The 22,293-nt window shown below is 34.8% G+C and overlaps 2 protein-coding genes across 4 annotated transcripts; both read left to right on the top strand.

Moving 5' to 3' along the window:
• The first annotated feature begins 587 nt into the window (after window positions 1-587).
• On the top strand, window positions 588-7,146 carry LOC119984986 (uncharacterized protein At4g15545-like). Of its 3 annotated transcripts, none has more exons than XM_038829129.1 (10): window positions 588-977; window positions 2,098-2,166; window positions 3,668-3,721; window positions 3,919-3,982; window positions 4,167-4,241; window positions 4,878-5,132; window positions 5,414-5,459; window positions 5,561-5,639; window positions 5,723-5,855; window positions 6,882-7,146. In XM_038829129.1, the coding sequence occupies exons 1-9, from the start codon at window positions 666-668 to the stop codon at window positions 5,813-5,815; spliced, it is 1,047 nt and encodes a 348-aa protein (XP_038685057.1). In that variant the 5' UTR covers window positions 588-665; the 3' UTR covers window positions 5,816-5,855; window positions 6,882-7,146. The 3 variants fall into 3 exon arrangements, with proteins under 3 accessions (XP_038685057.1, XP_038685058.1, XP_038685059.1); XM_038829130.1 differs by lacking the exon at window positions 6,882-7,146 and adding an exon at window positions 6,424-6,840; XM_038829131.1 differs by lacking the exon at window positions 4,167-4,241.
• Window positions 7,147-10,880: 3,734 nt separating this feature from the next.
• On the top strand, window positions 10,881-12,275 carry LOC119984966. The gene is made up of 4 exons (XM_038829099.1): window positions 10,881-11,384; window positions 11,496-11,633; window positions 11,739-11,900; window positions 12,001-12,275. The coding sequence occupies exons 1-4, from the start codon at window positions 10,932-10,934 to the stop codon at window positions 12,073-12,075; spliced, it is 828 nt and encodes a 275-aa protein (XP_038685027.1). The 5' UTR covers window positions 10,881-10,931; the 3' UTR covers window positions 12,076-12,275.
• The last annotated feature ends 10,018 nt before the right edge of the window (window positions 12,276-22,293 follow it).

Here is a 22,293-nt window from a genome sequence, read left to right as displayed (position 1 = left end):
AAATACAAATAAAATATACTTTTAAATTAATAATTATACTTCTAAATTAGTAATTATAATACAGATAAATATCTTAATTTTTATTTAAAATATTTAATAAGGTATACATAAAAATAATATAAATAAAAAATATATTTATTTCATTAAATTTAATATTAAATTTACTAACAAATTTAATATAAATTTATAAATCTAATATTATAATACTTTAATTCGATAGTTTTTCTACTAACGTCAGTTTTTAGTTCACCAAACACCTCACAACATATTTCACAACTGTAAGCTCAATTTTTTTTCTACAGTATTTTTACTAGCATTGAAAATAAATCCTTCCGTTCTACCAAACAGAACCAAAAAGTCATAATAACTATGATTGTAGAAGTATTTTTTTAATGTTTGATAATAATTGAAAAATACTATAAAAAGCTTTTGGTGGGAAATGCCCCAAGATTTAAAATTTCAACAAACACACCAAGAATTATGTATCACACACCTAATACGCGCGTACAGCACACGACAACTCATCCAACACAGTACGAAGGCACACAAAACTGGGAAGCATAATAAGACACTGAACCATTACCTTTTATAGAGAACCAATTCATATATCTTTTTTTTTTTCTCGCTTGGTCGGACAGACGGAGTGAGGGAGGGAAGGATTAGGTATGTCGCAATCGCATAGTAGCGGGAGCAGCATCACCGGCGGCGATGGTGGTGGAGAGATGGACTTTCATTTACCGGACGAGATCCTGGCGGTGATACCAACGGACCCTTACGATCAGCTGGATCTGGCGAGGAAGATCACGTCCATGGCGATCGTGTCGCGTGTGACCAAGCTGGAGGCCGAAACGGGCCGCATGCGGCAGGACTTGTTTGAGAAGGACCGGGTTATCTCCGACATGGAAGAGAAGGTCTCTCGCCTTCAAAACGCGTACCAGGAGGCAGATTCGAAGTTGAAGATTATGGTCGACGAAAATGTATGTAGCCAAAACTCTACGTATGATTGTATACGTGTTGTGAGTTGTTCTTTGGTTTTGATATCTCGTTTTCTGAGTGGAATTGAGCGTTTGCCTGTGAAAGTACGGCATTAATCTGAACTCAATAAGAGAGGTTTTGGAGCTAAATTAGGGTTTTTCCCGTTCTTTTTCTGGCATAATTTATGGAATAAAATAGGAGATTGAGTTTTTGAGTCAGCTTTCGTTGGCGTTTGTGATTGTTAAAATCTTGATTTGGGACTAAATTAGGGCAAAATTATTTTACGCTGAGTAGAAGGTGGTAACTAGTTAAAGATCATCATATTAGCTGCTGCAAATTTTCGGCATGAGAGAAACTTTTATGGTTTCATGTTTTCTTTTCGCTTGAGAGTGCCAATTTTTTAACTTTGGATTAAGATGTTCCTGAGCTCAATTGAAACATATACCACCACCTTGCAAATTTAGAGAGGGGTCCTCACCTGGCACATCATGGGCAGCACAATTTTAATATGTGGTTTGGATTCAAAGACACCAAAGTTGTAATGAAGCAAAACAGTTTAGGGAACTACAATCAAACAGGCCCTTATTGTTTTGTAATTAAAGATAATATGTTTGGACACATTAATACCATACAGCAATGTCTTTAGACATAGCGCAGAAGAAGCAAGTTAAAATTAAAGGGACTAGCTTTTTCTAGTTTGATTGAATAGATCTATCCTCTATAGGAAGACTGAAGAAATTGGAATGAAGATGGATGCTGACATAGTTATACTTAAGCCTTGTGAGTATAGAAGCAGAAGGAACTCAAGGAAGTCCCTTTGTTTAACCCATTTTAATGGTGTGGTTTTATTTTGGGAAGGTTAATGAGAGAATAAGTGCTCTATTGGCTAAATTAGGTTTCAACTCTTCTGGTTTATCTTGTTCTTGGATCTCACGGTTAGGAGATTTTTAAAGTCATCATTGAGAATATTTGAGTACATGAGGAGATATAAACACATAAACCTGGAGCTAAATGGTTCATCAATTTGTGAGATCCATGTTGAATATTTGGTTTTGATTGCTACTTTATTTTTTTTTGAATGCAAGCTTTATTGTTTTTTTTTTCTTTTTCATTTAATTGAAGATGAAACTTTCAAAGGAGCGAGATTCTTTGGCAGTGACTGCAAAAAAACTCAGCCGAGATTTATCCAAGGTAGCAATTTTCTTTGACCGATGCAGTTAAGTTGGTTATTTTGCGTTGCTATATATTGTTTGTTTCAATCCATGCAAAACATTAAGTAGAAAGATAATGCAACTTATTATTCTTTCTCGTCGGCTTCCTCTTTTTCAGTAGTTTTGTTAGACAAAAATTAGTTTGAAAGGGTTACTCATGTGAAGTACCAGAGAAAGTTCCAAGAAACTTCTTCCTATGTTCTCAGTAGGACTACTGTTCTCTTTGTTTGTAGGGTTGAGGGTTGATGGTTCATAAAGTAGTCGTGATTTGTGAATTGCCTCTCTCTTTTAGATAGCAATTTTCCTTTTTTAAAAGAACCTATTGGCTGCCAACATTATCCCTTCATATCTTGCCACTTAATAATAGTTGACAAAGTTAATTTGTTAATTATTTGTTTTATATCATCTATAGTGCAAGTCATAGTTGTCAAAAGCGCAAGAGGCGCTTACCTAGGTGCAAAGGCGCAGCGAGGCAAAGTGGCTGCGCCTGAAACAGTAGCCACTTATTTTTGAACTTTTGTAGTGTGGTTGATGTTATGACTTATCACTTGTGCGTTTGTTATGCTGAATTTCTCTATTATTAGAATTATTTTTATTTTTAATTTTAATTTTGCGCGTTCGGGCGTGTGCTTTAAGTGCGCCTTGCGCCTAGGCGATATAAGATCCTTTGCGCCTTGCGCCATTGACAACTATGGTACAAGTTCGAGAAATTGCAGCAAATAGCACCATGATAGAGTTAATGCTACAACTGAAAGTCTTGGAAATGCCTTATCATAAGTGTGCGTACCAAGCATGGTTTGAGACCCACTTGTTATGGGAATGATTAAGAGGAAAAAAGAAAGTGGTGGCCACCTAAAAAGTTTTAATACATAATGGAAAGGGAAGAGGGGAGTTCCGCTTTGCAGGATTTGAAAATAATGGAAAAGAAAAGACACGAAGGGAGGAGGAACTATCAAACCATAGCGTTTGAGAGATTATGGGGTGGTGCAAATACTTTTGTCATACCTCCAAAACCAATTTTGCTGCTTTGTAACCAGCACTTTATTGTGTGTGTATTCCGATTTGTATTTATGACAATACGTAATACTGAACTGTATTTGAAGCTTTAATGGATAATTTTAAGAAGTATACAAAGGTTTAGCGAAAACCTAAGAGGAATTCAATGGGGGTGTTCTTATCCGCTCATCCCTTTGAATTCAGTCTTCTTCTGAATGTCAACTCCCCTCCCCCACCATCGCTCGCTTCCTTCGGTTTTCTTCTCTTTTGACTGTTTCTTGTCTCACTTCCCTGCACCAATGCCCATCTTTCCATTTTTTCTTCTCCCCACGTTTCAGCAAAATTCTGCTATTATGGTATTTCATATTTGTTATCATGGTGCTATAAAGTTATGATTAGTGCGGAAGAACAGTTTATATAATCTGCAAGTTATCATTATTATTTACTTTTCTTTTCTCATGACTGACATCTTCTATTGTTGGCAGTTGGAATCATTTAAGAGACAACTGATGCAGTCACTAAATGATGACAATTCCTATGTAAGATGTCATACTCCTGTGTCCAAGTGCCTTACAATTAAACTTCAATGTATTCTGCTTGTTCTTGCATGGGCACTTTGCTTGACACATGATCAATTTTTCTTCATGCGTGTATATACTACTTTTGTAATGAAACTTACTTATTCTTATTACCTTTTTCCACTTGTTATTTTAATCATCAAACTCCTCTTTGACAGCAAGCCGAGACTGTTGATATTGGGACCTGTGATCAGGCAGTTCCAAAAGCGTATCCTGACAAGGGTATGATTAAAGTGACCTAATGAACTTTTTACTTTACATTATTAGGGAATTTTTTTTATATGAGGGGGGGATTGGGTTGGGATTGTTCACTAAATCCTATGCTTAGTTATCTTCAGAGTTTAACTCTTTCTCTCATTGTCATCCACTTGGGTAACTGCGCCTCTATTATAATATTTCAAATTAGATGAGGGGAGAAATGGCTACATGATACGGCATTCATTTGGTGCATCTACAAATGTTGGAAATCCAATTGACGAAGGTAACTGAGGTTTACACCTTTTCTTTGCCATTGCCTGTACCTGCTAATTCTTAAATTAGTATCCCGTTGCATACCCTGTATGTAGTTCTTCAAGATACTTTACATAAGCATATAATAATGGCCTGTCTAATGTCCTTGGCATTCACATTATTCTCCCTTTTGAGATCTCATCTCGTGTGGAGATGTCAGTCTAAGGTTTTCTATAAAAATCAAATCAGCTAGACTTTAAAGTATAAATAACTACCTAGGACTCTAAAATTTGGAGCTAATATCTTATTTCTTGGCATAAAAGTATAAAACTTAAGATTTTAACATACTTTCTGTAAACGATTCCTTCCATGATACGGCATTGGTTTTCTTGAGAATTAACTAGAAACTATGCTCCAACAATGGAAACTTTAGACAAGAAAAAGAGACTTTGAAGTGGTGAGTGGTGACATAGCATGGGGCTATGAAATCCAAGAATGTGGACGGGTAATTTATGGTAACAAATGTTGTATCACAAATCTACCTGAAATACTGGTTTTCTTATCTTCAATTTATGCAAATGATATTTTTGTAGTACCAACTGTAGCAATTAATGGATGGTAGCAATTGTTATTCATATGCATTTTAAGCTCATGTTTTGGTGGACAGCCTCAAGGCATGTGGTACAACATTCTGTCTCCCCATACATTACACCTCGACTTACACCAACTGGAACTCCAAAAATTTTCTCAACAAATGGATCCCCAAGCGCTTATTCAGCTGCTGCAACTCCACAAAGAACCTCTGGTACAACATCACCCACAAAAACTCAATACGATGGACGGACTGCAGTTTCTGCATGGTATCCATCAAGCCAGCAGTCATCAGCTGCAAACTCTCCTCCACATGGCCGATCATTGCCAGGTTTGTTAATGTTTTCTCTATATAATTACAAGTTGTTATTTTCAAAAATTTTGAATTAGAATTCAGCTTTGTGGAACTTATGTTTCATGTTTTGCAATGATAATCAGATTATGTGTTCCTAGAGGTACCAAATTCAAAGTGTTTACTTGGTGGTTCAATCTGCTGTAGTTTATTTTATTTTATTTTATTTTTGTGATTAAATGTGTATCAAATGCATCTCACGTGTTAAGATTATTCCCTGATCCATCTGAGATTGTTACACTTTGGTGAAATTTATTTAGGTCGCACTCCTCGAATTGATGGAAAGGAGTTCTTTCGTCGGGCCAGGTTAGTACCTTGTTGCAATTCTGGGGTAGACGCAGTGAATAATTTACGATTATATTATGAAGGCTCTTCCATACACTGATTTGAATATACTTGTAATGCAGGAGTTGCCTATCATATGAGCAGTTCAGTGCATTTTTGGCTAACATTAAGGAACTAAATGCTCAAAAGCAAACTCGAGAGGTAATGCATTTGTCAATCCTTTAACTTCTTATCTTATCTAACCTCTTACTAATGAAAAATTGTTGACTTTCATTTGTTTGCAGGAAACTTTAAGGAAAGCAGAAGAAATATTTGGAACAGATAATAAAGATCTTTATCTTTCATTCCAAGGATTGCTTAATCGCAATGTACACTAGGCCTAGTTAAGGAACTGCTGGAGATCGTTTACATTAATTGGTATGTGTATCTATATTAGTCCTGTGTGTTCATCATGTGTTTGCGCATTTTTTATTGGAACATAGACATCACGCTGATTTGTGAGAGTTATCATTAGATTTTGTTGAACTACACTTTTGTAAAGAAAACCATGAAGATAAATTTACTCACACTAGTTACGAGTGTTAGAGACCTACACATTCTTAATTTTGATATACTCGTATGAAAGTTATTAACTTTGCCTTGAGGGTAGTGAATGCATCCACATAAGTTATTACTGACAGCAACTTATAGCATAGTATCGTCCATGAAACCCAGATGAAATCAACCCTTGAATTTTACGCATTTTAGGAGAAATCCTGAAAGGGATGTGAATTAATTGCTTCTTAATCCTGGAACTAGATGACGGGGGACAATAGGTCAAAAGGTTATGGCTAATTCAAAGACAGACTCTGTAGCTGAAGGTTTGGAATTTGAAAACAGTTTGAGAAAAGAAAGTGCAAAATTTTTTTTACAGTTTTTCTCGATTTTGTTATATTAAAAGTTGAAAAGGTATGCAAAAAAAATGAAAATTAGTTTATGGCTTCAGGGAACTGCTAGGACTCCTAAAGACAACAACGCGTAGAGAGGCCGATTAGCCTAATAGGTTGTCCCAACAATTGGCGTATTCCTGGGTGAAGGCATGACACAAGTAAGGAGTGCATAAGCATGAAATTAGAAGGCGATTCCATTAAAGAAATCAATCAAGAAAAGAGTGGAAGTAACGTAAAATGACAAGTTCATGAATATTATGAATAATATTTTGGTGAGAACCTCTTTCATGTAAAATCCCTTTTTCCAAAGAAGATTAAAGTTTTAAGATATTGTGGCTATGAAAAAGGGAGGCCATGAAGAGGACGAAACTAAAACCATCCTTTTTAGATGCTGATGATTATGATGGACTTTTTCCTATTAATTACTGTGTCCTGAGTGAAGCTGTGAACGTGTGACTTTGGAATTTTAAAATTTGTGACTGATTATAGTTGATCTGCAACCATTCTTTTGCAGGTATGTGAATCTCATCCTCGGATTTTTCTGCGGCTCCTTTGAGTTGGTATTAGAATGGGATTTGTGTAGCCATCATTCTCATTAATGCAGATATGCTGTGTAAATAGGTTTGGAAATTATATGCATTCCCTGCCCAGCAATTTCAGAACTACTGGTCTTGACTGTTGTTGAACTCTTGAGCGTCTGTTGAGCCCCGCCCGCTTTTCCTTACTAGCACATGTTCATGCAATCAAATGAGGAATTATTTTTGAAAATGGTCTATTGTTATTTCTTAGTGTATGTTTTGGCACCTGCAGTAATCTTTCTCCGCAGTGCCAGGATTATTAGCATGGGCTGTGAGATGAGTTCTGTTGTGTGGGATTTGCACAACCTTGTGATTTTAGGTCAGGCAATCTTATGGTCAAGAGATCGAGACTCGAACGGGCACACTGGTACAATTATCCAAAGACAAGATAGATAGGGGTAGCCCTCCCATGTTTATTAATCTGAAACATGATTCTTCTCACATAAATCTGATTCCAGAATTTTATGCTTTGAACAAACTGTCTATTCTTTCATGTCTTCAAGCTTCCACTTGGCTAATCATCAAATAATTCTTTGATATGCTGCAAGATCATCGACGAATGGCTTTTCCGATTTCTTGCCGACATATAAAATCTCTTGGAGGAGATATTTACAAGAAAAGCAAGTTTGAATTGAACATGTTTATACCAGAAGGAAGCAAGCCAACCTGAATTCATGAAAGAGAAAGCGACCAAATGTTGGGGGAATCCTTGACAAAAAAAATCTCTGAACAAGGATACAAAAGCAGTGTACTATATATATATATATATATGCAGAGAACAAGAATAATATATTAGTTAAAGAAATGAAGGGTAGGGTAAAGGTTCTGTGGTGATCTTATGATAGAAATTCAGGTTAGATTCATATCTGAACAACATGCATCAACATGACTTTGTTGGAACATAAACCACTTTGAACAAAAGTTCTGGAGAAAAACAATGGAATTTTATTTAGTTCTAAACTATTAATTAGATACTATTAGTGAATTTCACCAGTAATCAACAAATTATTTCTTTCTTTTATTTTTTGCTCAAGTAATTAGATCGGCTTAATCTTAATGTAAATCGCAAAATGCCAACGTAACAAGTGTTGTTTATTACAAAATATCAATGTGGAGAGTTGAATTGAGAAATTTTTTTGGCAACCAAGTAGACACTCAGCTCAGCATGACAATTGAGTGGACGTAAACTTGAGGCCGTCAGAATTCCAGACTTGAGCATTCACATTAAGTCCGGAGATAAAACAATTCTGAGTCATTGTTCTGTGATTGTTGAATTGCGAACTCCCAGCAGAAAGAATTTATCTGCAGTCAAATCAGCCCCCATGAGTGATTTAAAGATGGGTTTTAGGGTTTGTTTGTTTAAATATTGAAGTAAAATTGTTGAAATAGAAGCAGGTCTAAAATGTCAGGCTAGCTTACTTACTAAGTAAGTTGGGTTGATGGGATATTTGTGAAGGGCAAGCCCAGAGGCACCTGATACTGTTAGTACTGTCTGCAAAATCTTCATCTGTCTCCAATTCCATTCTCTCTTATCAATATTTTTTGCTTTTTGTGGCAAATCGCCTCATCTAAGATGAACTTTGAATAAGAAGAAAATGACATTTTTACCCTGCAACTTGCCCTTATTCCAATTGATCAATGATTTACTTTACATTCAAAAAGCATCTATATATCCATAGATATATATAAGTTGCATGAATAATAAATATATATTATATATGCAAGATGCTGGAAAACCAGGAATCTTTGTGATATAGCAAAAGATAGTGCTCAATTCATATATAGATATATATATATATATATATATATACCTTTTAAGAAACCTTTCATGAACAAGATACCCTTCAAATTAAGAACTTTGATGAAAAAAATTAACATAGTATAGAACTCTTTTCTACTTTCTAACAAGAAGAGTATCAAGGATGTTTGATGAGTTAATGATGATGATTAAGACACTAATAAACTATTATTCCCATTACTACTTTTTGAATAAAGTAAAATTTTGCTCACACTACCTAAGCTCCAAGGTCGGGTTAGTCTTTCACCTTTAGATTAGTAAACATAACTTGTGCATTGTAAACGTCATTAATTATCATAAAGTTGAGGGGAGCACATGCAATTATCATGTTTAGAAAATCTTAGGTCAATTTTTAGCATGGAGGGAGTGTGTTCCTAGGGGTGGCAAAAAAATCGATTTCAGGTCAGTTTCGGGTCGGATTAAATCGCATGTTTACAAAATATTTACATGTTCGCACTCTAACTTGGATTGAATTTTGGACGTACTTAAATTGACCAAACCCATATTGGTTGAAGTTCGGATAAGTAAATCGGACAATAACCTAAACCGGATTAGGGTCCGGACAAGTAAATAGGACAAGATTTATTGTTTGGACCCGGACCCACTTTTAAACTGGAAAAATAATTTATTTTGATTGGATCCATATTTCGGACATATGATTTATATCCAAATTTGATTTAATCTGGGTAGAACATATTTGATCATCCAGACCGGACATAATTTTAACATCCCTATTTTTTTGTCTGATTAGAAAATTCAAGGAAGTGTCATACCATTTTCATAGTTGATGAATAGGAGTCTATATGCATCAGATCAAAAGTTTAGGGGTTTTGTATGCATATTATGATTTTTTTATTGGACCCTCTAATTCAAAACACACAAGGATTAATCACTAAGAATTTATTTTTTTTATATGATTAAATTAACACACTTTCTAGTCTCGTCCCAAGCTGCTGCTTTTTTACCATTTAATATCCAGCTAGGATTTTTCCTCTCCTGTATAGGCACAAGGTCATATATATGTATACCCCAAAGAGTTCATTGAGGTTGTGGCAACATAGTTAAAATACCATAGAAAGAGGGCACCCACATATTGGAGTCTAAATTGGGGGATATATGGTTGTACTTTGTTTGTGGATGCAAATCTAAACAACCCCATGTGTTAGATTCTTGGCTATAACTAGCTAGGTTACATCTCCCTTTTCCATTATCTATGGTGTACAGCTTTAAAAAGTATAAGAATAGTGATCACATGAGATGAGACCCTTTATTTTCTTTTATCTAAATCTCCTTATTTTATAACTTTGCTAAAAGATCCTATACTTTACCATGTAAATATTTACTTAATTTTTAAAAATTTTCCTCCTAATTACCCTATTTTTTAAATATGAATTTTAAAATTACATGGACAAAACTCAAGTTGTGATGATTATGATGAACAAACCGTTGATATTTGACATATTTTTATTGTTATTTATTTATTTTACATTGGAACCTCCAACATTATCTTTCGGATAGCTCACGAACAATGTCTCTCAGATAAACACATATAGAAATTACATGTACGGATTTGATAAAATCGAACAAGTTTGTTATAAATTATAATATCCCACATCGCTTGGATTTCAAATTCGAGTTCACTATCAAAATGATGATAATAATAAAAGAGCATAACTTTAGGAGAGAAAAAAAAACCTAAATAAACTAGTATCTGGAATGATGTAAAAAATGTAGAAGCAAAACTACCCTTTGAATTATATAAACTTCAGAAGTGATCAATCATCCCAGTGACTGACATGTCACTCTCTGATTCAATCATCAGGTTTTGTGGGCCCTTACACTTATATCAATCAAAGAACAAAATGAATTATTAGGATGAATGAGATCCCTAACATTTTTGTATAAACTTTACGCCTTAACAACCCAACAAAAAATGGTGTAGTTAACTCATAGTGATTGTTGTGTTTGTTTAATTAAGCTGCCTGAATACTAAATATAACTCATGCAACTGACCCGGCCCGCTGCCCGGAATAAGGCAGAACAAGTTGCCTAAAAAGCCAATTCACTAACACAATGCTATATATGCTATATATTCAAGCCTCACAAGCATGGTGACACCAAAACAAGCAATCTCATCACCTAAAACAACTTTAGAATCTCTCTCTCTCTCTCTCTCTCTCTGTCTTCAATGGCTTCTCCCATTCCTCAATTCTACCCTAATTATCCATTCTCCGGTGACTATTCCCCGTTTTCAACTCCGTTGTTGGCTGAAGAAACCCTTGGTGGAGCGGCATCTTCTAGTGGTACAATTTCAAGTGGTGGTGGTGCAATGTGGGGAGAAGATAACTTATACCCATCATATCTTGATAATGGTGGATCAGACATTGGTGTCTTTCAGCCCAAATCCGACGTCTCATCGTCGTTTCTCCCCACGCCTTTTCCCGAGCGACTAGGGCTTTCAAACAACATGGCTGTACCTGCTGCATTGCCAAAGTATGACATGGGTTTAGAAAGCATTGCTCAAGTTCAGAACTTCAATGGCGGCGGATTTCAATCGCCGGATTTGTCTGAGTTTGCGGAGGAATGCTATGCTTACATCCCGGATTTCAAGCCTATTTTTCCAATTACAGGAGATAATTGGGTATGCTATAAACGTAGCTACTACATAATACATATCTCTATGTGATATATATATATATATACATATATGACATATGATTAATGTATATTCGATTGAATATCTCTATAATAGGAAATCAAGTGCAATCATGCGCCAGAAGCTGAGGATACCTCTATGAAGGTCAGGAGGTATTCAATAGAAGAAAGAAAAGATAGAATTATCAGATATTTGAACAAAAGAAGCAAAAGGAACTTCAACAAAACCATCAAGGTCTCTCTCTCTCTCTCTGTCTCACACACACTTACTTGAAATTAAGTTGAAACCCTTAACTAATTACTTTTGTATTAGTACTAAACTCTTTAATTGCCTGTACAGTATGCTTGTCGCAAAACCCTAGCCGATCGGAGAGTTCGTGTTCGAGGAAGATTTGCAAGAAACAATGATCGATTAATGGGTGAAGATGACATGAGAATGGAAAAGAAGGAGAATAGTACTCAGAAATGCAATGGAATATTGTATAATAGTGACACTCTCCAGGTACCTTAAAAAATATTCTCTTATGTGTGAGCGTGTATATATATGTTCCAACTGAAGTATACATATAGCCTAATTTGTGTACATATGCATTTTTTAACAGATAAGGAGTGATGATGAAGACTGGCTACAAGAAGCTATGGCAAGTCTAATGTATATACCTTATATATCGGGGTGATACATATATATATATATATATGCTTTAGATTTTTCAAAGCTAAGGGAATAATGTTAATTTTTAGTTTTTAGAGTATATATAGACAGTAGACTGGATGGAGATTCTCATATATCATATATGTGTACTCTCTTCCAACAAAATCTAGAGAGGAATATATGTGCCGTTACTACTAACTAATGTACCAAATTTGTTTCAATTGAAGGGGGAAAACCCTTTTCATTTTTATTTTGTACCCAATGAGATCATAGGAGTTCAATTAATGTACTAGATTTTTTTTCACTCCTTGATTGTGTACATAATGAAAAACATTGAACACTCGTCGAGGAAAAAATATTCAGTGATCCTAATATGCTACGTCATTTGTTAATTGAGAATGAGACCATTTTTAATAAGAAAGATTCACATGATTAAATCTTTTTTTTTTCTAGTGAGGAAAACTTGCAATGTGCCGATGTGTCAATAGAAAAACAAATTTTATGTTTTATCAAATATTTATATAAAATTAAAATTTTAATATGAATATATTATAATAAAACTATAATGATGTTACTGTTATTAATATAAATTGATTGAATTTGAAAATAGTTTTACCAATTGAATCTCCATCAGAATTAGTATGTGATTAAATTGTTTTGATTTGAAAATAGTTTTTTTTTTTTAATTTCTCATCCATATCCCTATAAACTAAACTTATTTAATAACTTATAACTTGAACCTCTATAAAATATTTTGTTCATTAGATCTATTGTTAGAACTCCATACCCCAAACTATCAATCATATTATTCTTTTTTGGGATTTTGATTCTTGTAAATACGTCAGATCAACGTCATGGGTTTCTTTATCATGGGCCTAACAAATGAGCCGAATCCCAAATCACTAACCCCATGTATGAAAAAGCCTGATTGCTAGTATTGTACGTGGACTTGTACATATATGTATATCCATCGGAAGACTTATATCGTACCGATTTTGTATTATTTCTTAACATCCATTGGTTCCCCACATATTATAAAATTCTCGGTCAAATAAGTTTAGAAGATTAAAACCCTATATATAAAAAACTTGTTTTATACATTTATTTTGAAAAGGGTCATAAAACTGATTGTATTGATTCACCCAATAAACTAGATAATTGAGGCCCGTAGGCATTTAAGCATCATGAAGATGGAGTATAACCAAGAGGACCCAACGAAAAACAAGAAAAAAATAGAAGAACACAAACAATAAAAACGGCCATCGTCGAATACTATTGGACAACACCGTATTACACAGGACATCGTTGGACTCCATCAGTTTACACCAGATAACGAAGACTAAAAGAAAAACAGCACACAGATTACACCTTGAATGTATTTCAAGGATGACAAGCAAATTTAAAAAAATAATGCCAAGTATATTTATTACTATTACTAATAAATAACATGAATTTTATTCACATTGGGGATTAATCATTCGTGCATCAAGGTGCACATTTTGAATTAATTTTACAAAATTATATTATTTGTTTTTAAAAAGATAAAACGACAAGTCTCTAAAATTCTATTTGAATCCCAATCATATATTTCGTTGCTTCCCTTAGAACAAGAAGGTATCATCTTCATATAGTTGTAAGTTTTTGGGTTGCTAGTTGTGTCATTTTCATGTACTGGACTGCCTCCACAATATTTATCAATTCCATCATCATGTTCAACAAGACCTTTATAAGTTGTAGTCACTTTGAAATTGACTTGAGGGCATGATTATGACTTTACATGTTTTGGGATCAATTCATTGGTCATCTCTATATCACCACAATCATGGTTAAGCTTTCTTGTAGAAAATTCATGTGTTGATTAGTTGCTGTAACACTGTAAACTAGAAAATAAATAATTGAAACATAGAAAAAAATAAAAGAGATACAGAGAAAGTGATGGCAATCTAAGAGGGGACCAAAAAAACTTTTACAACTAATTGTTCTAGTCACTATGAAAGGGGATCAAATTCTCAGAGATTCACATCCAAAATAATTAATCATATTCTGGTTTCCGTGGATACATTAAATTATCCTCATGGGTTTTTTTCTCCTGAACCTAATAACTTCGTTGAAGCCCAAGTCATTAAACCCGGAAGAAGGCTTGTTCTCTTTCATCAAAAAATGTTGAATATTTAGGTTGGTTTACACTAAGGATTTGGTACAAGTCAACATGAACATGAAATAGCAATAAAAATTCAGTCTTTTGGCTCCTTTGTTCACATTTTTTCCTTTAACAAGTTGGATTAGAAAAGAAGCCAAATGGGTGGCACCAGCAAGCATTCTGGCAATCGTAAGAAAGCACTTACTCAAAAAGCTGATTACTAACATCCTTCTTGTGTCCATTTTCTGAGATCAATAATTCATCATTTCATGAGTTTGATTTTGTGGCATTTGGGATTTTCTATGCATTCCCATTGGAGCCAAGATTTTTCCATCATGCATTCCTTGTACTCCTATGATCAATTGAATCTCATAGTTTTAAAAATTTTGAACTGTTTTTTGCAACTATTATACTGTTTTTTTTTTTTATATCCGATATAAACCTAAACTTGAACTTTCAAATCTGAGCGCACAAAAGTTTCTCATCTGACAACATGGTAAATCAGGTTAAAGCACAATGCATGACCACAAGGGTATTGCTTCTGCTGAGAATCGAACTCAGGAACTCCCGAGTACATACGTTTAGGCTCGAAGAGATTCATCAATACTATACTCACTATATATATACAGACAGCATCCAATCTGGTAAGTCAACTCCTTAATACGTGCACAACTGCAATTGAGAATATAATTAGAAAAGTTATTAAAAGAGAGGAAAAAAAGAAAAGAATGCCAGGCTTTGTAATAATTGTACATTGTAGACCTAATCTTACAAGAAGTTATGAAGTCAAGCCCAAGAAACTTCTCCACAAAGAAAGGCAGGAGGCATCTTTGTGCAGGACTGTGTATACACATTATGGCTACAAAGTAATCATAAGTTCAAGCAAGACATGACCACAGTGGAGTGAAGTCCTTTTCAATGCAAGCTTGTCAATGATCACCATCTACACTACACAAGAGTTAATAGTGTGTCCTTTCAAGGAGAGGAGGAGCTAAACAATATGTTGCCCTAGCTAGCTAGTGGGTTTATTGGACCATTGTACAATATTATTCATGACGTTCTTAAATATTCAACCATGCATGGTATCTCATGAAGAATCAACTCCAACCTCATATATATATATATATATATATATATATATGTGTGTACAAGATTTTGTCGGTGATAATAATAGCCTTATCTTTGCCCCCAAAGGGCTCCATTCCCACGTGAAATGCAAAGAAAACTAGACATGTATGGTTGACCCTCTCATTACTCTCAAGAAATCAACTTTTTATGTCCAATATTTGAGGCATACATTCTTAATGCTCATAAGCAGTCTTGTATTGTTATATATATGTGTGTGTGTGATAGTCAAAATGGATTCTAAGATATGACAGCGTATCCTTGTCACAATTATTATAGCCTTGAAACAACAAAAAATGAATGGAGTCTTAAGTCTAGAACTTACAAAGAAATAACACTTTCGAAAATGTAAATGTCAATGAGGCATTGCTTTGACACATGATGTAATTTAGATTTCATATGAAAATATATAATTGATAAAAGCTAGAAAAAGTTGTATGATTCTCATATTTCTCAATAATAAACTGAATTACAAGGTGAGTATTTTTAAAATTTACAAAAAAAAGGAAAATACAAAAAAAGGAATAATTCAGTTCTAATTTCTAGGAATGATCTACTCAAAATCATTTATAGCTATAAATAAATTTCCATATTTACGGGATTCTTATAATTACAAATTGTCAGCAGCTTGTAAACTGCAATCACATCTCAACATATATGATTGTAGTCAGGGGTGAAGTTAGGACATAATATGAGGGGGGTTATCGGGAATGGACAAAGCTAAGCAAGGGTTTGCTGCTCCCGGAATTTTTTTGTGTTTATCTATTAATTATATCTTCGAAAATATGAAAAATAACACTAAACAATTGCAACATGTCTTCTTGTTTCAACCATTTGAGCATGGGTCTAAATTGAAAATTCAACAGGTCTTTCTATCAATTACTATAAATCTGTAAACAACATCAAAGTGCTTTGGTTCAGGAGAATGCATGAATTGATTGACCACACTGACTGCAAAAGCTATATTAGAATTTGTATGAGAGGTATATTATATATCAGTCTTCCAACCAGTTATTGGATTTGGTCTCTATTGATCACGTCTTCAGGCTTGGCTAGTTTTTAACTTTAAATTAGAATCTATAGGTTACTTGGCGTATACCATACTAAGAAAATACTTCAAGGTGCATGACTAAAGAGTTTTTTACCCAAATGACACTCTGACCCATAATATGTCTCAATATAACACCCGAGTGAAAGTATTTGCCAAAATAGCACTACACGCCACTGTCAGTGACGTGTTCTTTGTATGTTTTTGGACGATCACGCCATCAGGGATGGCGTGATCTAATTTGTACTGGTGAGTGACCAATACAAATTTTGATTCACGCCAACATCGTTGGCGTGATCATCCATTTTTCTTCGGTCATGCCAACGATGTTGGCGTGATCAACAAACACAGGGAAAAATAATGAAAAAAAACCAACATGACAAAAATACATATAGATACATATCCAGAAATCCATATCCAGCAAAATATTTCATCAAATATGAACTATCCATCATAAGGACATATGAAAAATAAACACATAAATAGTTATATGGTTCAAGCAAACTGGAGAAATCATATAGTCTTGTGCCTACTCCATTCGGCAGGAGTAGTGGATGGACCAACATCATCTTGCGTCAACTGGGATGGATGCATGGTAAAGTCAGTTGCGCGGGAAATGTGACCACGTCTGTGTGATTGACCAAGAGGATATCTACCACCATGCTGGGGCGTAGCTTGAACATCAGAGCCTATAACTTCTTCAAATCGATGTCCCTCACCAACCTCGTCTAGAATGTCACGACAATTTCCCAACCAATTATTTACAATGGCAGCAGTAGAGTCATTAAGAGCATCACGCAATGCAGAAACAACTTTTTTTGCTCCATCTAATGCCAAAGCAACATGCATTAATGTTTATTACATTACAATATAATATAACTTACATAAATAAAATATGAAAACGTCGGCGTACTTACCACTCGTCGTATCCGACTCCCCCGTTGCGCATAATCCAAATTTGTTTGTGGCCTATCAGTCAATGGAGCACTAATAATCCGTCGGGTGATCGAGTAATACCAATGCATATACTCGTCAATGCTCGTGCGAGGGAATTGCTCTTGCGTAATATGAGCTAGTCTATCATCCCAATATGCCAACCATGTAGCGTTTTTGACCACCCAATCGACATTATCCCGCCCTCTCCTATTTAGATTATGTAAAGTATCATTCGTATCCACTGGAGTCGGTATATGCTATGATATACCAAATTATCTCATAACACGATCTGGGAATTGAAACTCCACAATTTCAAAGCAAATCAAAGGCACTACAGCTCTCCAGATTCTGCTACCATCAATACATATTACTGGTGCATCTGCCAATCTCCTTGGTGTATAAGGCATCCACTGTACCTGGTTAGGTTCTTGCTGATCCGGCTCATCTCTAGCAAATATAAGGACTTGCTTTGGATTTCTTCTATATGTACGTCGTCCACGCCAACTACATATATGCAAAAATAAGAATTAGCAAAATGTTAGCTACAATATTTCCCAAAATGTTAGCTACTTTATACACATATTTTTTTTAAAATTACCTGGCACCAAGTGGACGGGGTGGCTCGTGTGGACCAAATATATGTGGTGCCCTAGTATGCATTTGTGGTCGACATACATGCAACCTCTCCCACGATCATAACTGGAAAAAAATTATATAATATTAAAAAAAATGATTTTTATTGTTATAATTAAATTTCAATAAACTAATGTTACCTGAAGTAATAGGCTACAACCACCTATCGTACGAGTAGAACTCAAACATCCTCGGCAAAGATTGCGATATAAGCATGCAAGTACTGCTCCTCCCCAACTATACGAGTTGCTGCAGCCGGTCGTTGGTGGTGCTTGTCTCACTGGTCGAAGGCTTGCTGCGGCTTGTGTGTGGTACGGGTGGGGAGGAGAAAATGGGAGAGAAGAGGATTTAGTGTGTGGCTGGGGTTGATCGTGTGTGTTGAGTGAGAAGATATTACCTTCCAACCCAGGTGGAAGCTCCATAAATACGTCTTCTTACAAGTTTCATTTTAAGAACGCATTCTTCACGTCCAACTGGTCTAACGACCAGTTAGAATGTAGAGCGATGGATAATAAGACTTGGATTGAATTTATCTTGGCCACTGGTGTGAAAGTCTCTTGGTAGTCTATCGTATAAGTCTGAATAAACCCTTTAGCTACAAGTCTCGCCTTGTATCTCTCTACACTCCTATCATCTTTGTGTTTAATTGTAAACACCCATTTGTATCACATTGTCTTCTTTTCTTTTGGTAAATCAACAACCTCCCAAGTGCCATATATTGTTTAGAAGAGCATTCATCTCTTCTAGAGCTGCTAATTTCCAATATGGATGATCAAGAGCTTCCTGAATAGTTCTTGGAATATATAGGTAAGAAATATTAGAAGTAAAAACCTTATGGTTATAGGCAAGTCTTTGATAAGAAAGATATTTAGCAATAGGATGTTTGGTACACGTTTTAAGCCTTTTCCCAAGAGCTACATAAACATCAAGATTCGAAGTCTTATTAACAGGAAGTATAAAAAGATAAGGATTATGATAATAACCAAGCCCAAAACTCTTATGAACTCTGATTGATGATTGACAAAATAAAAGTTTCAATTGGAAACAAATGGTAGAATAGCAATACAAGGATTACAAGCACAACTAATTTTCGAGGAACTAGCGCCTCCCACTATTCAACCCAATAACAAGTAGTTTGATATTCTACATACCCCCTCCACGACCAACGACTAACGACTAACCTTTCATATGATTACCCTAACCCTTACAATGAGAATTGACCAAACTACCCTTCTCCTTTTTACAAAGACTTGCACAACTTCATCATTATCCCCTACAAGAGCCACCTTGTCCTCAAGGTGGAAGTTAGGAAATTGTTGGGATATGGCATCAAAATCTTCCCAGGTGTTGTCACAGGGTGGAAGATCCTTCCACTGGATAAGCACTTCTCGTGTCCCATTTAATAATTTTCGCACTTGTAACACTTCCGTGGGCTGAACATGGAGAAACCAAGCCACCTGTGAGCAAGGATGGGAGAGGTTGGCTATTGATAAGAGTAGCGGGAGCCCGCTTCAATTGTGATCTATGGAAGGTAGGGTGGATTTGTGTGGTAAGAGGTAGTTGTAGGCAATACACAACACTACCACCCCTACCCAGATCAGACAAACTTGATTTCATCTGGATCAGACAAATTCAATCATCTAGACAGAACAGAGTTTTGCCACCTTTACCCGACCTCTATGATCTCAATTAATAGTTATATTGAAAATAGTAGTTACTAGAAATATGGGTGCGGAATGGTGGATAACTAGCAAGGTCAATTATTTTTCAAAGTTATGACTAATGACAATATGCTAATGATAACATTTGTATATATGCACATCATGTAAACAGTGATCATAATTATTAAAAAAAAATGCGTACAATATGCTAACATTTGTATATACACACATCATATAATACACAATGGTCCTAACCCTAATAGACCAGTACTTCAATCTATAAGGCTGTATTTTCAAATACACCCAATCACCTAGTGCAAAAGATAAGTCCCTCCTCTTACAATCCGAGACGTGCTTCATGTGCAATTGAGGCGCCTCTAAATGTTGTTTTACCTCCTCCCACATGATATTACTCTATTATCTGTTGGTCAACTTCATCAATAGGGGTGATAAACAAGATCCTCATAATTCATAAAATGTCCACACTTGTGACAACAACAATAAGAGTTTTAAATATGGAATTTAAGGTTTAAACCCAAAACCTCCCGCTCTAATATCATATAATTGATAAAAGTTAGAATGAAAGTGGTATAATTCTCATATTTTCTAGTAATAAATTAAATCACAAGGTAGGTATTAATAGAATTTATAAAGGAAAAAATAAGAAGGGAATAACTGAGTCCTAATTTCTAGAAATAATATAATCTCCTAAATCATATATAGCTATAAATAAATTGTTATATTTATAGGCTTCCCATAATTACTAATAGCCAATAGCTTATAAACTGCCATCAGACAAACTTGATATGTGGAAGGCATGGTGTATTTGTGTGGTAAGAGATAAATGTAGGCAATACACAACACTACCACCCTTATACGGATCAGACAAACTTGATTTAATCTAGATCAGACAAATTCGATCATCTAGACAGAACAAAGTTTTGTCATCGCTACCCAGGGCCTTTATAATCTCAATTAATAGTTATATTGAAAATAATAGTTACTAAAAATATGGGTGCTGAATAATGCATAGCTGGTAAGGTCAATTATTTGTCAAAGTTTTGATTAATGATAATATGCTAATGATAACATTTGTATATACATGTAATACACAGTGATCAAAATTACAAATAAAAACACATAGAGTATACTAATGATAACATTTGTCTATACACACCTCATGTAATATATAGTGATCATAATTGCAAAAAAAAAAATCGTACAATATGCTAATGTTAACATTTGTATATATACACATCATATAATACACAATGGTCCTAACTCTAGTAGACCAGTACTTCAATCTATAAGGCTATATTTTCAAACACACCTAATCACCTAGTGCAAAAGATAGGTCTTTCATCTTACAATACGCGACGTGCTTCAAGTGTGATTGAGTCACCTTTAAATGTTGTTTTAACTCCTCCCACATGGTATTTCTCTATCATCTGCTGGTTAATTTCATCAATGGGGGTGATAAGCAAGACCTTCATAATTCATAAAAGGTCCACACCTATGACAACAACAATAAGAGTTTTAATTATGGAAGTTAATGTTTAAACCCAAATCCTCCCGCTCTGATATCATATAATTGATAAAATCTAGAATAAAAGTTGCATAATTTCATTTTTTTAATAATAAACTAAATTACAAGGTGGGTAATAATAGAATTTACAAAGGGAAAAAAATAAGAAGGGAATAATTGACTCCTAATTTTTAAGAATAATATAATCTCCTAAAATCATGTATAGCTATAAATAAATTGTTATATTTATAGGCTTCCTATAATTACCAATAGTCAAGGGCTTGGAAACCGTCGTCAGACAAACTTGATATGTGGAAGGCATGGTGGATTTATGTGGTAAGAGCTAGTTGTAGGTAATACACAACACTACCACCCTCATCCGGATCAAACAAACTTGATTTAATCCCGATCAGACAAATTCGATCATCTAGATAGAACAGAGCTTTGTCATCCCTACCCAACCTCTATCATCTCAATTAATAGTTATGTTGGAAATAATAGTTACTAAAAATATGTGTGTTACCCAGCCTTTATCATCTCAATTAATAGTTATCTTGGAAATAATAGTTACTAAAAATATGCGTGTTGAATGGTCGATAGCTGGTAAGATTAATTATTTTTCAAAGTTTTGACTAATGACAATATGCTAATGATAACATTTGTATATACATACATCATGTAATACACGGTGACCATAATTACAAAAAAAAAAAACACGTAGAGTATGCGATTGATAACATTTGTATATGCAAACGTCATGTAATACATAGTGATCATAATTGTAAAAAAGAAAAACACGTACAGTATGCTAATGATAACATTTGTATATGCACACATCATATGATACACAGTGGTCTTAACTCTAGTAGACCAGTACTTCAATCTATAAGATTTATTTTCAAACACACCCTATCACCTAGTGCAAAAGATAGGCCCCTCCTCTTACAATCCGCGACATGCTTCATGGGCGATTGAGTCGCCTCTAAATATTGTTTATATCCTCCCACATGGTATTATTCTATCATCTGCTGGTTAATTTCATTAATGGGGGTAATAAGCAAGACCCTCATAATTCATAAAAGGTCCCTAGTTGTGGCAACAACAATAACAGTTTTAATTATGGAAGTTAAGATTTAAACCTAATACCTCCCGCTCTGATACCATATAATTGATAA

This window comes from Tripterygium wilfordii, chromosome 19 (assembly GCF_013401445.1).
Source record: "Tripterygium wilfordii isolate XIE 37 chromosome 19, ASM1340144v1, whole genome shotgun sequence".
In the NCBI taxonomy this organism is placed as follows: domain Eukaryota; kingdom Viridiplantae; phylum Streptophyta; class Magnoliopsida; order Celastrales; family Celastraceae; genus Tripterygium; species Tripterygium wilfordii.
Note: the sequence above shows the minus strand (reverse complement) of the source record. Positions and strands in the feature narration are given on the sequence as shown.

Excerpts from the sequence above, each read along its gene's own strand:
- LOC119984986 (XM_038829129.1), top strand. The coding sequence starts at position 666 with ATGTCGCAATCGCATAGTAGCGGGAGCAGCATCACCGGCGGCGATGGT. Across the intron at positions 5,460-5,560 it reads GAGTTCTTTCGTCGGGCCAG|GAGTTGCCTATCATATGAGC; the intron begins GTTAGTACCTTG and ends CTTGTAATGCAG. Across the intron at positions 5,640-5,722 it reads CTCAAAAGCAAACTCGAGAG|GAAACTTTAAGGAAAGCAGA; the intron begins GTAATGCATTTG and ends ATTTGTTTGCAG.
- LOC119984966 (XM_038829099.1), top strand. The coding sequence starts at position 10,932 with ATGGCTTCTCCCATTCCTCAATTCTACCCTAATTATCCATTCTCCGGT. Across the intron at positions 11,385-11,495 it reads CAATTACAGGAGATAATTGG|GAAATCAAGTGCAATCATGC; the intron begins GTATGCTATAAA and ends TCTCTATAATAG. Across the intron at positions 11,634-11,738 it reads ACTTCAACAAAACCATCAAG|TATGCTTGTCGCAAAACCCT; the intron begins GTCTCTCTCTCT and ends TTGCCTGTACAG.